The sequence below is a fragment of the Babylonia areolata genome, chromosome 13, assembly GCF_041734735.1.
Source record: "Babylonia areolata isolate BAREFJ2019XMU chromosome 13, ASM4173473v1, whole genome shotgun sequence".
Classification (NCBI taxonomy): Eukaryota; Metazoa; Mollusca; class Gastropoda; order Neogastropoda; family Buccinidae; genus Babylonia; species Babylonia areolata.
Window position 1 is genome coordinate 9,322,380 of NC_134888.1, and position 14,144 is coordinate 9,336,523.

General features: G+C 44.3%; 1 protein-coding gene across 8 annotated transcripts in view; it reads left to right on the forward strand.

The window, feature by feature from the left end:
- Positions 1-14,144, forward strand: part of LOC143289044 (dedicator of cytokinesis protein 9-like) — a 141,925-nt gene that overhangs the window by 57,881 nt on the left and 69,900 nt on the right. For all 8 annotated transcript variants that reach the window (XM_076597843.1, XM_076597837.1, XM_076597839.1 and 5 more), the window contains 6 exons: positions 1,205-1,341; positions 2,171-2,286; positions 5,612-5,749; positions 6,840-6,896; positions 8,291-8,416; positions 12,398-12,511. In XM_076597843.1, coding sequence (XP_076453958.1) covers positions 1,205-1,341; positions 2,171-2,286; positions 5,612-5,749; positions 6,840-6,896; positions 8,291-8,416; positions 12,398-12,511 — 688 coding nt within the window. The remainder of the gene's footprint in view (positions 1-1,204; positions 1,342-2,170; positions 2,287-5,611; positions 5,750-6,839; positions 6,897-8,290; positions 8,417-12,397; positions 12,512-14,144) is intronic.

The window sequence follows — 14,144 nt, forward strand, 5'->3', positions numbered from 1 at the left end:
TGCTGTTTTGGTGTGCTGCGTTACACCACGCTGTGTTACGCTGTGCTGTGTTGTACTGTGCTGTTTTGGTGTGCTGCATTACACCGCGCTGTGTTACGCTGTGCTGTGTTGTACTGTGCTGTGTTTTGCTGTGCTGTGCTGTACTGTGCTGTGTTTTGCTGTGCTGTGTTGTACTGTGCTGTGTTTTGCTTTGCTGTGCTGTGTTGTACTGTGCTGTGTTTTGCTATACTGTTTTTTGCTGTACACTGTGCTGTGTTACACTGTGCTGTACTGTGCTGTGTTTTGCTGTACTGTGTTTCGCTGTGCTGTGTTACACTGTGCTGTGTTTTGCTGTGCTGTGTTATACTGTGATGTGTTTTGTTGTGCTGTACTGTGCTGTGTTTTGCTGTACTGTGTTGTGCTGTGCTGTGCTGTGTTGTACTATACTGTGTTGTGCTGTATTTTTCTGTGCTGTGTTGTACCATGCTGTGTTTTGCTGTGCTGTGTTGTATGTTCTGTGCTGTGTTGTATGTACTGTGGTGTGTTTTGCTGTGTTATGTTGTACTGTGCTGTGTTGTACTATGCTGTGCTGTGTTGTGTCATTCTGTGTTTTACTGTGCTGTGTTGTACTGTGCTGTGCTGTGTTGTGCTGTGTTATGTTGTACTGTGCTGTGTTGTACTATGCTGTGCTGTGTTGTATCATTCTGTGTTTTACTGTGCTGTGTTGTACTGTGCTGTGCTGTGTTGTGCTGTGTTATGTTGTACTGTGCTGTGTTGTACTATGCTGTGCTGTGTTGTATCATTCTGTGTTTTACTGTGCTGTGTTGTACTGTGCTGTGCTGTGTTGTGCTGTACTTTTCTTTACTCTGCTCTGTTATGTTTTACTTTGTTTCATTGTACTGTACTGCTCTGTGCTGTGCTGTGCTGTGCTGTGCTGTGCTGTGCTGTGATACACAATGTTCCATGTGGTGGTATGTATTCCATGGGTGGAAGTATTTCCATATTATACAGATTTCCGTTTTGGCATTTCAGCTTTAAAAAAAAGAATTTTTGTCCTTCTTCGTTTTACTTTGTTTCGGTAACAAGACACACACTTCAGTTAGGCGGCCCCTGCAGCCCGGCGGCAAACTTCACAGTGTGACAGAAATCAGTCACTGCCACCCATGTGATTGTATCACGACATTCACCTGACAGTCACTAACCCGTGCTTGTTTGCGTCCTTCAGCATGATAAGCGGATCGACCAATCAGAGGTCGGCACTGACCACGCCGTCGTTCCAGCACCAGCGGGGACGCCCCATCAGCCTGTCGTCACAGCGCACCCCCAGCCAGTACGGGGACATGGTGCCCGACATGTTCCACAGTGCGTTGACTCCACACAGAGTGGGGGTGGGGGGCAGGGGGAAGGGGGATGGAGGACTGGGAGTGGGAGGTCATAGGAAAGTTCAGTTCAGTTCAGTTACTCGGGGAGGCGTCACAGCGTTCAGACAAATCCATATTGGCTACACCACATCTGCTAAGCAGATAGGACAGCATGCTCAGGGAATAACTGACACTGATCAGAGTACGACACTAAAAATGTATTGCCTATGAGCCCCCAAAATCACTGTCTTATTATATTATTACAAAAATTTATTGTCTTACTGCCTGAAGTCAGTGACTGATGTTGATAAGAATGTGTTGCCCAATAACCAGAAAATCACAGATATAGATAAAAATGTATTGCAAATGAGTGACTGTTTATAGATAAAAATGTATTGCCTTATAGCGTGAAAATTACAGTGTCTGATCATAATTGAGATGTATTGCCCATTAACATGTAAACAGTGTCTGTTACTGAATAGGTGCAATTAACAGAACTGTATTTCCTCTTGAGACAGCCCCCACAGTGAACAGATACAATTAACAGAACTGTACTTCCTCTTGTGACAGCCCCTACAGTGAACACAAACAGTGAATAGACCTGTATTTCCTCTTGTGACAACCCTCACAGTGAACACAAACAGTAAATAGACCTGTATTTCCTCTTCTGACAGCCCTCACAGTGAACAGATACAACAAACAGAACCGTACTTCCTCTTGTGACAACCCTCACAGTGAACAGATACAACAAACAGAACCGTACTTCCTCTTGTGACAGCCCCTACAGTGAACACAAACAATGAATAGAACCGTATTTCCTCTTGTGACAGCCCCCACAGCCTCAGATGCTGACGCCATGCTGAAGGCACTGCAGGAAGCCAACGTTTCCACGGAGATGGGTCTGGTGGTTCTGGACATCCTGTGCCTCTACTGTCAGAACTTCAAGGTGAGGGGAGGTGGTGTGTGTGTGTGTGTGTGCGTGTGCATGCGCGTGCGTGCGTGCGTGCGTGCACACATGGGTGTGAGAGAATTAGCATTAAATGCAATCACCTATGTGCAGACCTGTTGGTGCTGTGATCCTTCAAATGGATACAGAGATGAAGTGTACATGTTAACTATAGGGTTATCCATTTCAGCATTCAGCAAAAACAAAAAGGCACCAGATGTACTCTCTCCCATACAGGATTATGTCTGCCTGAACAGCAAGATAAAAGAGACAGAAATAAAACCCACTTTTGACTGATAGAAAGAGTTAATATATTTATCCTCTTACAGAAAGAGATAATAGAAGCAAAACCCACTTCAAAGAGATAATAGAAGTGACACCCACTTATTTTTTAGAAAGAGATAATAGAAGTAATACCCAGTTGCAGAAAGAGATAATTGAAGTAATACCCAGTTACAGAAAGAGATAATTGAAGTAATACCCAGTTACAGAAAGCGATAATTGAATTAATACCCAGTTACAGAAAGAGATAATTGAAGTAATACCCAGTTGCAGAAAGAGATAATTGAAGTAATGCCCACTTACAGAAAGAGATAATTGAAGTAATACCCAGTTGAAGAAAGAGATAATTGAAGTAATACACAGTTACAGAAAGAGATAATTGAAGTAATACCCAGTTGCAGAAAGAGATAATTGAAGTAATACCCAGTTACAGAAATAGATAATTGAAGTAATACCCAGTTGCAGAAAGAGATAATTGAAGTAATACCCAGTTACAGAAATAGATAATTGAAGTAATACCCAGTTACAGAAAGAGATCATGAAAGTAATACCCAGTTACAGAAAGAGATAATTGAAGTAATACCCAGTTACAGAAAGAGATCATGAAAGTAATACCCAGTTACAGAAAGAGATAATTGAAGCAATAGCCACTTAAAGACAGAGATAATAGAAATTATACCCATTTATAGAAAGAGCTAATAGAAGTAATGCCCACTTACAGAAAAATATAAATGAAGCAATACCCAGTTACAGAAAAAGATAATTGAAGTAATACCCAGTTGCAGAAAGAGATAATTGAAGTAATACCCAGTTGCAGAAAGAGATAATTGAAGTAATACCCAGTTACAGAAATAGATAATTGAAGTAATACCCAGTTACAGAAAGAGATCATGAAAGTAATACCCAGTTACAGAAAGAGATAATTGAAGTAATACCCAGTTACAGAAAGAGATCATGAAAGTAATACCCAGTTACAGAAAGAGATAATTGAAGCAATAGCCACTTAAAGACAGAGATAATAGAAATTATACCCATTTATAGAAAGAGATAATAGAAGTAATGCCCACTTACAGAAAGAGATAAATGAAGCAACACCCAGTTACAGAGAGAGATAATTGAAGTAATACCCAGTTACAGAAAGAGATAATTGAAGTAATGCCCACTTACAGAAAGAGATAATTGAAGTAATGCCCAGTTGCAGAAAGAGATAATTGAAGTAATACCCAGTTACAGAAAGAGATAATTGAAGCAATGCCCAGTTGCAGAAAGAGATAATAGAACTAATACCCAGTTACAGAAAGAGATAATTGCAGTAATGCCCACTTACAGAAAGAGATAATTGAAGTAATGCCCAATTACAGAAAGAGATAATTGAAGTAATATCCAGTTACAGAAAGAGATAATTGAAGTAATATCCAGTTACAGAAACAGAAAGAGATAATTGAAGTAAAACCCAGTTACAGAAAGAAATAATTGAAGTAATACCCAGTTACAGAAAGAGATAATTGAAGTAATACCCAGTTACAGAAAGAGATCATGAAAGTAATACCCAGTTAGAGAAAGAGATAATTGAAGTAATACCCAGTTACAGAAAGAGATAATTGAAGTAATACCAAGTTACAGAAAGAGATAATTGAAGTAATACCCAGTTACAGAAAGAGATCATGAAAGTAATACCCAGTTACAGAAAGAGATCATGAAAGTAATACCCACTTATAGAAAGAGACTGCCGTTCACAGATTAGATTCAGCTCCAAAATTGAAAATTTACTGTTTCTAATGATTAGATGACTCTGAATTTTTTTTTCATTGGCATTTGTTAGTTTCTTTTCGTCTGTATGACATGACAATATCCGTCATTGGTCAGACAATTCCTTGGCATTTGTAAGGTTTTTTTGTTGTTGTTTTTTTATCTGTTTGACATGTTATTGTTGGCATTTGCTGTTCATTGGTTGGATGATTCCACAGCATTTCTATGTTGTTGTTTTTTTCATTTTTTTAACTGTATTGTATGGCATGACAATGGTCATTGATGAGCATTTGTTAGGTTTTTTTTCTATATGTTTGGCAGATAGTGTCTGTCACTGGTCGAATGATTCCACAGCATTTGTCAGTTGGTTAGTTGGTTTGGCATTAATTTAATTTTTGTTCACAAAAGTGATTTCAGATGGATTTTGTTAGTTGATTGTTTTTTAATGTGTATGACATGACGGTGTCCATAATGGGCTGGATGGTTCCGCTGCATTTGTTGTTGTTTATCAGTATTATGTGACCGTGTTATCGATTGACATTTATTTGTTGTTGTTATTTTTTATCAGTATTATGTGATCGTGTTTATTGATTGACATTTATTTGTTATTGTTTTTTATCAGCATTATGTGACCGTGTTTATTGATTGACATTTATTTGTTGTTGTTTTTTTATCAGTATTATGTGACCATGTTTATCAATTGACATTTATTTGTTGTTGTTGTTGTTTTTCAGTATTATGCGACCGTGTTTATCGATTGACATTTATTTGTTGTTGTTTTATCAGTATTACGTGACCATGTTTATCGATTGACATTTATTTGTTGTTTTTCAATATTATGTGACTGTGTTTATCGACTGACATTTATTTGTTGTTGTTTTATCGGTATTATGTGACCGTGTTTATTGATTCACATATATTTGTTGTTGTTTTATCAGTATTATGTGACCGTGTTTATCAATTGACATTTATTTGTTGTTGTTGTTAATGTGTGTGACATGACAGTGTGTTACGTGATGACAGTGTGTGACATGACATCATTGTGCGACACGGCAATGTGTGACATGGCAGTGTGTGACATGACAACGTGTGACATGGCAATGTGTGACGTGGCAACATGTGACATGGCAATGTGCGACATGACAAGTGTATGACATGACAACATGTGATTGACACGGTAGTGTGCGACATGACAGTGTGCAACATGGCAATGTGCGACATGACAGCGTGCGATATGGCAGCATGTGACATGACAATGCCCATCACCAGCATGTGGTTGACGGTGTGTGTGCAGAAGGACCTGGAGCAGCGAGGGGGGGACAACCACCTGATGCGCACCGTGTTCCAGCTGTACCTAGGCTACCTGCGCTCCCCCCAGTCAGAGACCCTGCAGCGACACGTGTTCGGCGCCTGGAGGGCCTTCATCAAAAAGGTCAGAGATGGGCGCGATAGTCCTGTAGTTAAAGCTGTGGACTTTCAGTCTGAGGGTCCCGTGTTCGAATCACGGTAACCGGCGCCTGGTGGGTAAAGGGTGGAGATTTTCCCCGATCTCCCAGGTCAACATATGTGCAGACCTGCTTGTGCCTGAACCCCCTTCGTGTGTATACGCAAGCAGAAGATCAAATACGCACGTTAAAGGTCCTGTAATCCATGTTAGTGTTTGGTGTGTTATGGAAACAAGAACATACCCAACATGCACCCCCCAGAAAACAGAGTATGGCTGCCTACATGGCAGAATAAAAACAGTCCTGCACGTAAAAGCATACTCGTGCACATACGAGTGAACATGGGAGTTGCAGCCCATGAACGAAGAAGAAGAAGAGGAAAAAGGTCAGGGACGCATCTCACTGTCCACTGGTCAGACCCTTGAACAGTCAGTCCGAGGGTCTCTGGTTCAGGTCCCAGTATGGTATCTGGTGAGGTCAGTTTTGGGTTATTGCTTGTGTGTGTTTCATGTCTGATATTGCAGGCTAACGTATGTGCGGACCTGGAAGCATTTAGTCGTCATCGTGTGTACACACATTCAGAAGATCAAATATCCTGTCATCAGTGTTGGATAGTTTGATTATGGAAACACAAACACATGCAGTACACAACCCCCCCCACCCCCACCCCCACCCCCTGTCCCCCTCACCTTTCCCGAAAATGGAGACTGGCTGCCAAACCAATGGGATAAAAACGTGCCTCACTGTCAGCACCCATTCATTTGTATACATGAACAACACAGTTGTAGCTCCATGATTTCAGCAGAAGGAAAGGTAATTTATTTCTGTTGTCAAGTTTTTGTTGGAGAATGACGTGTGTGTGTGTGTTTGGTATTTTTTGAATGAAGATGGTAGTATTGCTTTTTTTTCCCCCCCGTCCATTTGATGGATATATCATACATGTTTTGCTGTTCAGAATATTGTGCAAATTTAGTCCTTTATGTATTATACCGTCCTCTAGTATTTCTCAACTTTGATTTGTACTCTCTTTATGTAGAGTTGTACAGCTGTGTTGAAGTATTCTCTTTGTGTGTGCAGTTTCAGACAGTGCTGTTCAAAGGGAGTGCTGACATGTGTGGGCAACTGTGTTATGAGGTGAGAGCACACACACACACACACACACACACACACACACACACACACACACACACTTTTCATTCTTTTCTGTGTAAGTGTTGGTGTGTTGGTGATCAGGTGTGCCTTTGTGTACAGGTGTGATGGAGTCGGGATGAAGGGTTGCATGTGTGTATGGGTGGATGATTTGTGTGTCTGCATCGTGTGTTAGAAGTTGTATACATGCGTTGAGTGACTGTGTCTGCACATTTCCTGTCATTCAGGAATGGAATCGTTTGTGTGTGTGTGTGTGTGTGTGTGTGTATGTGTGTACATGCGCATGCCTTTGTGTATATTGAAATAAAGTCATATTGTCTCTGAGCCTTGATTCCATGAAAAACCCTATCCTTTTACAGACCCTTATAGACTTGCTGCATTTCAGTACAGCGAACTCAACAAAATGAAAAATTATGCTTTGTTGAAAAATAATCCAGTGGAAACATTTTCAACAATATTACTTCAGTTAATGAACATTTTGCTTGTTTTATTTTTAGTATATAAAGTTGGTCATCACCAGTTGAAAAGTACTGATTACAAGCAGAAAACAATGTTGTCATGGTGTGACAGTGGCAATGAATGATGTTTAAACCTCATGAGAGGAAGGTGGCAGAATGGTTGAGACGCTTACCTGCCAGTTCATTGTCTTTGAGGGTGTGGGTTGAGACGCTTACCTGCCAGTTCATTGTCCTTGAGGGTGTGGGTTGAGACGCTTACCTGCCAGTTCATTGTCCTTGAGGGTGTGGGTTGAGACGCTTACCTGCCAGTTCATTGTCCTTGAGGGTGTGGGTTGAGACGCTTACCTGTCAGTTCATTGTCCTTGAGGGTGTGGGTTGAGACGCTTACCTGCCAGTTCATTGTCCTTGAGGGTGTGGGTTGAGACGCTTACCTGCCAGTTCATTGTCCTTGAGGGTGTGGGTTGAGACGCTTACCTGCCAGTTCATTGTCCTTGAGGGTGTGGGTTGAGACGCTTACCTGCCAGTTCATTGTCCTTGAGGGTGTGGGTTGAGACGCTTACCTGCCAGTTCATTGTCCTTGAGGGTGTGGGTTCAATTCACTGTCTCACCTTTTCTCCCAAGTTTCACTGGAAAATCTTACTGAGCATCTAATCTTTTGGATGAGACTGTAAACCAAGGTTCTCTGTGCAGCACGCACATAGCACACTGAAACATGAGTATTGTCCTCTGGCAAAATTTTGTAGAAGAAATCCAGTCTAATGGTATGCAAATGTATATGCATGCACTCAAGGCCTGACGTAGTGCGTTGGGTTATGCTGCTGGTCAGACATGTGCCTGTCAGATGTGGTGTTGTGTTGTCTGAGTGCACTGATGCCTCCTGGAGAACCTGAACCTGAACCTTAGGTCTTGGTGTGCGTGCAGATCCTGCGCTGCTGTAACTCCAAGCTGGTGTCCACTCGGCGCGAGGCCTGTGCTCTGCTCTACCTGTTGATGAGGACCAACTTTGATTTCTCCAACAAGAAGAGTTTCACGCGTGTCCACTTGCAGGTACAGTCCTTTTTGTTCCCATATAAAATTTTTTTAAAGTGTTCTGAGGAAAGGTGCATATGCACAAGTACTGTCTAATATGAAGGGTAGAGAGTTGAAGGTCCCATAGCCTTTTACAGCCAATGAGGGAGGGAAACCACTCTCACTGTGTCTGGGTATCCACACTGGAAGTCCGGGTCCAGTCCTCCCCTGCCACCTAACCTTCCATGACTGAAGTCGTATATCCGTTTAAACGTTGGACTTTCAATCTGAGGGTCCCGGGTTTGAATCTCGGAAAATGGCGGTGGGTAAAGGGTGGAGATTTTTCCGATCTCCCAGGTCAACATTTGTGCAGACCTGCTTGTGCCTGAACCACCTTTGTGTGTATATGCAAGCAGAAGATCAAATATGCGCGTTAAAGATCCTGTAATTCATGTCAGTGTCCAGTGGGCAATGGAAACAAGAACATACCCAGTATGGACACCCCTGAAAACGGAGTATGGCTGCCTACATGGCTGGATAAAAAGAGTCCTACACGTAAAAGCCCATCGTGCATATACGAGTGAACATGGGAGCTGCAGCCCATGAAGGAGAAGAAGAATATATCCATTCACACCAGGATAGAGTGAAGAAAATTGGAGGAAAGTGTTTTTCTCAAGGACAACAGATTCAGCCACGGCGCCTCCAAACTGGATTCCCTGTGATCAACAGGGAGTGGAGAAAAGGCGGAGTGCTGTGCTTGGTGTGATCAGTCTGTCCCAGTGCAGCTGGACTTTCCTCCCCTCACCACCCCACCGTACCAGTGCAGCTGGACTTTCCTCCCCTCACCACCCCACCGTACCAGTGCAGCTGGACTTTCCTCCCCTCACCACCCCACCGTACCAGTGCAGCTGGACTTTTCCTCCCCTCACCACCCCACCCCCACCCGCCTCTGACCCTACCTCCCTCCATTTCACCTTGAGTTGTGGTCTAAGTACCAGTTACTTGGATGAGACTGAAAGATGAATTTGAAATGTAACATGCACATGGTGCATGTAAAGCATCCCACAGCAAACACACAGTTGCCTGCAGCAAAATCGTGAAGACAGTTCACTTTTACAGGGAAATAAATAGATCCACAGCAAAAAGAAAAATGAAATTGGTTTAGTTGTATGGAGTGTGAATGTGTTAAAGCTTATTATTGTCCTTAACTGTTCCTTTGGTCTGCCTACTTACTTTTATCATTTTTCTCTCTCCTTTCTCACTGCCCAGTGTATGATGACAGTCCTTCCCACTGTGGGATGATGACAGTCCTCACGCATTCCTTCCCACTGTGGGATGATGACACAGTCCTCACGCATTCCTTCCCACTGTGGGATGATGACACAGTCCTCACGCATTCCTTCCCACTGTGGGATGATGACACAGTCCTCACGCATTCCTTCCCACTGTGGGATGATGACACAGTCCTCACGCATTCCTTCCCACTGTGGGATGATGACACAGTCCTCACGCATTCCTTTCCACTGCAGGATGATGACACAGTCCTCACGCATTCCTTCCCACTGCGGGATGATGACACAGTCCTCACGCATTCCTTTCCACTGCAGGATGATGACACAGTCCTCACGCATTCCTTCCCACTGCAGGATGATGACACAGTCCTCACGCATTCCTTCTCACTGTGGGATGATGACACCTTCACGCATTCCTTCCCACTGTGGGATGATGACACCTTCACGCATTCCTTCCCACTGTGGGATGATGACACAGTCCTCACGCATTCCTTCCTACCGTGGGATGATGACACAGTCCTCACGCATTCCTTCCTACTGTGGGATGATGACACAGTCCTCACGCATTCCTTTCCACTGTGGGATGATGACACAGTCCTCATGCATTCCTTCCCACTGTGGGATGATGACATCCTCACGCATTCCTTCTCACTGTGGGATGATGACACAGTCCTCACGCATTCCTTCCTACTGTGGGATGATGACACAGTCCTCACGCATTCCTTCCCACTGTGGGATGGTGACACAGTCCTCACGCATTCCTTCCCACTGTGGGATGATGACACAGTCCTCACGCATTCCTTCTCACTGTGGGATGATGACACAGTCCTCACGCATTCCTTCCCACTGTGGGATGGTGACACAGTCCTCACGCATTCCTTCCCACTGTGGGATGATGACACAGTCCTCACGCATTCCTTCCCACTGTGGGATGGTGACACAGTCCTCACGCATTCCTTCGCACTGTGGGATGGTGACACAGTCCTCACGCATTCCTTCCCACTGTGGGATGATGACACCCTCACGCATTCCTTCCCACTGTGGGATGGTGACACAGTCCTCACGCATTCCTTCCCACTGTGGGATGATGACACAGTCCTCACGCATTCCTTCCTACTGTGGGATGATGACACAGTCCTCACGCATTCCTTCCCACTGCAGGATGATGACACAGTCCTCACGCATTCCTTCTCACTGTGGGATGATGACACAGTCCTCACGCATTCCTTCCCACTGTGGGATGATGACACAGTCCTCACGCATTCATTCTCACTGTGGGATGGTGACACAGTCCTCACACATTCCTTCCCACTGTGGGATGATGACACCGTCACGCATTCCTTCTCACTGTGGGATGATGACACAGTCCTCATGCATTCCTTCCCACTGTGGGATGATGACACAGTCCTCACGCATTCCTTCCCACTGTGGGATGTTGACACAGTCCCCACGCATTCCTTCCCACTGTGGGATGGTGACACAGTCCTCACGCATTCCTTCCCACTGTGGGATGATGACACAGTCCTCACGCATTCCTTCCCACTGTGGGATGGTGACACAGTCCTCACGCTTTCCTTCCCACTGTGGGATGGTGACACAGTCCTCACGCATTCCTTCCCACTGTGGGATGATGACACAGTCCTCACGCATTCCTTCCCACTGTGGGATGGTGACACAGTCCTCACGCATTCCTTCCCACTGTGGGATGATGACACAGTCCTCACACATTCCTTCCCACTGTAGGATGATGACACAGTCCTCACGCATTCCTTCCCACTGTGGGATGATGACACAGTCCTCACGCATTCCTTCCCACTGTGGGATGATGACACAGTCCTCACGCATTCCTTCCCACTGTGGGATGATGACACAGTCCTCACACATTCCTTCCCACTGTGGGATGGTGACACAGTCCTCACGCATTCCTTCCCACTGTCGGATGATGACACCCTCACGCATTCCTTCCCACTGTGGGATGGTGACACAGTCCTCACGCATTCCTTCCCACTGTGGGATGATGACACCTTCACGCATTCCTTCCCACTGTGGGATGATGACACAGTCCTCACGCATTCCTTCCCACTGTGGGATGATGATAGAGGTGTTGATGAAGGTGGCTGTGCTGCAGGCAGAGATCCCAACTATTCAAATTTCGCCATAGTTTGTTACGCTCCATCGCAGTTTGTTCTAACGTTACCAACATCTAAATTGTTCCATCGAGTTCATTTTTTACTACATAGCATTGTCACATGCTTTCCTGTCCTAACATTATCCAGATGCTGTAGACGTATCACTCTCGAGAGGCCAGGGCAGTAACTCACATGATGATGCTCAGCCAATCACATGTGTGTTTACATTGAAACAGCATTGAGTTGACCAATCAGCTTAATTGTAGCAGTTACACCATGTTGCAGGTAGGCCCAAATGTTTGTATTCCTTGTAGATAATAAAATAAATGTTCGCTGACAGGGTTGGCATCTGTGTGCAGGTGATTGTTCCTACAGGCATCTGTGTGCAGGTGATTGTTCCTACAGGCATCTGTGTGCAGGTGATTGTTCCTACAGGCATCTGTGTGCAGGTGATTGTTCCTACAGGCATCTGTGTGCAGGTGATTGTTCCTACAGGCATCCTACAGACATCTGTGTGCAGGTGATTGTTCCTACAGGCATCTGTGTGCAGGTGATTGTTGTTCCCACAACACTTGACAGGGGTTGGCATCTGTGTGCAGGTGATCATCTCAGTGTCCCAGCTGATCGGCAGTGTGATGGGACTGAGCACCACGCGCTTCCAGGAAAGCCTGGCCATCGTCAACAACTATGCCAACAGCGACAAGAGCATCCAGGTCAGTGGGCAGAGGTCCTGTACAGTTCCTGCCCTTTGTTTGTGGTGTCATGGCTGGCACTGTGTGTGTGTGTGTGTGTGTGTGTGTTGCCATATGATATTAGCGCTTATTTTTTAGTTTTTGTTTTACGGGCTTGGTTTTTATATATATTCATGCGTGTATTTGTGCGTGTGTGTGTGTGCCTGTGAGTGTTGTTCCAGTGGCAAATGTATGCTTTCTAAATTAATGGGTAGCGGGTTTGTTTTTTTTTTGGTTGTTGTTTCTGTTCATGTTCTTTGTTACCATCCAGGATTGCATATGAATATTTGTTTGATTGGACATTATTTCAGTTCATGTGCGTCATAGTATTGAGATCAGGTCAGACAGAAAACTCCTATATTCTGGGAATGTATTCTCTTGGAGTGGGTTAGTGGGTTTTTTTTCTCTCAGTTCAGTCAGTATCCTGAGTAACTTCAGTATCTGAAATCTGGATATGGTTTTGTGGAAAAAACAACACAGCTTTTATGAATATGCAATGGTTACCTCTGATAGAGAAATCATGGGCTCCAAGAACTGACAATGATGGTACATATATAGATATAGATATATATATATATTGTTGACCTGCTTTGGTGTAACAATTAGTCAGGCTGTGTATTGACCCAAACTGTTCAACAGGAGGGATGGGTGTAACAGTTAGTCAGGCTGTGTATTGACCCAAACTGTTCAACAGGAGGGATGGGTGTAACAGTTAGTCAGGCTGTGTATTGACCCAAACTGTTCAACAGGAGGGATGGGTGGTGTAACAGTTAGTCAGGCTGTGTATTGACCCAAACTGTTCAACAGGAGGGATGGGTGTAACAGTTAGTCAGGCTGTGTATTGACCCAAACTGTTCAACAGGAGGGATGGGTGTAACAGTTAGTCAGGCTGTGTATTGACCCAAACTGTTCAACAGGAGGGATGGGTGTAACAGTTAGTCAGGCTGTGTATTGACCCAAACTGTTCAACAGGATGGATGGGTGTAACAGTTAGTCAGGCTGTGTATTGACCCAAACTGTTCAACAGGAGGGATGGGTGTAACAGTTAGTCAGGCTGTGTATTGACCCAAACTGTTCAACAGGAGGGATGGGTGTAACAGTTAGTCAGGCTGTGTATTGACCCAAACTGTTCAACAGGAGGGATGGGTGTAACAGTTAGTCAGGCTGTGTATTGACCCAAACTGTTCAACAGGGAGGATGGGTGTAACAGTTAGTCAGGCTGTGTATTGACCCAAACTGTTCAACAGGAGGGATGGGTGTAACAGTTAGTCAGGCTGTGTATTGACCCAAACTGTTCAACAGGAGGGATGGGTGTAACAGTTAGTCAGGCTGTGTATTGACCCAAACTGTTCAACAGGAGGGATGGGTGTAACAGTTAGTCAGGCTGTGTATTGACCCAAACTGTTCAACAGGAGGGATGGGTGTAACAGTTAGTCAGGCTGTGTATTGACCCAAACTGTTCAACAGGAGGGATGGGTGTAACAGTTAGTCAGGCTGTGTATTGACCCAAACTGTTCAACAGGAGGGATGGGTGTAACAGTTAGTCAGGCTGTGTATTGACCCAAACTGTTCAACAGGAGGGATGGGTGTAACAGTTAGTCAGGCTGTGTATTGA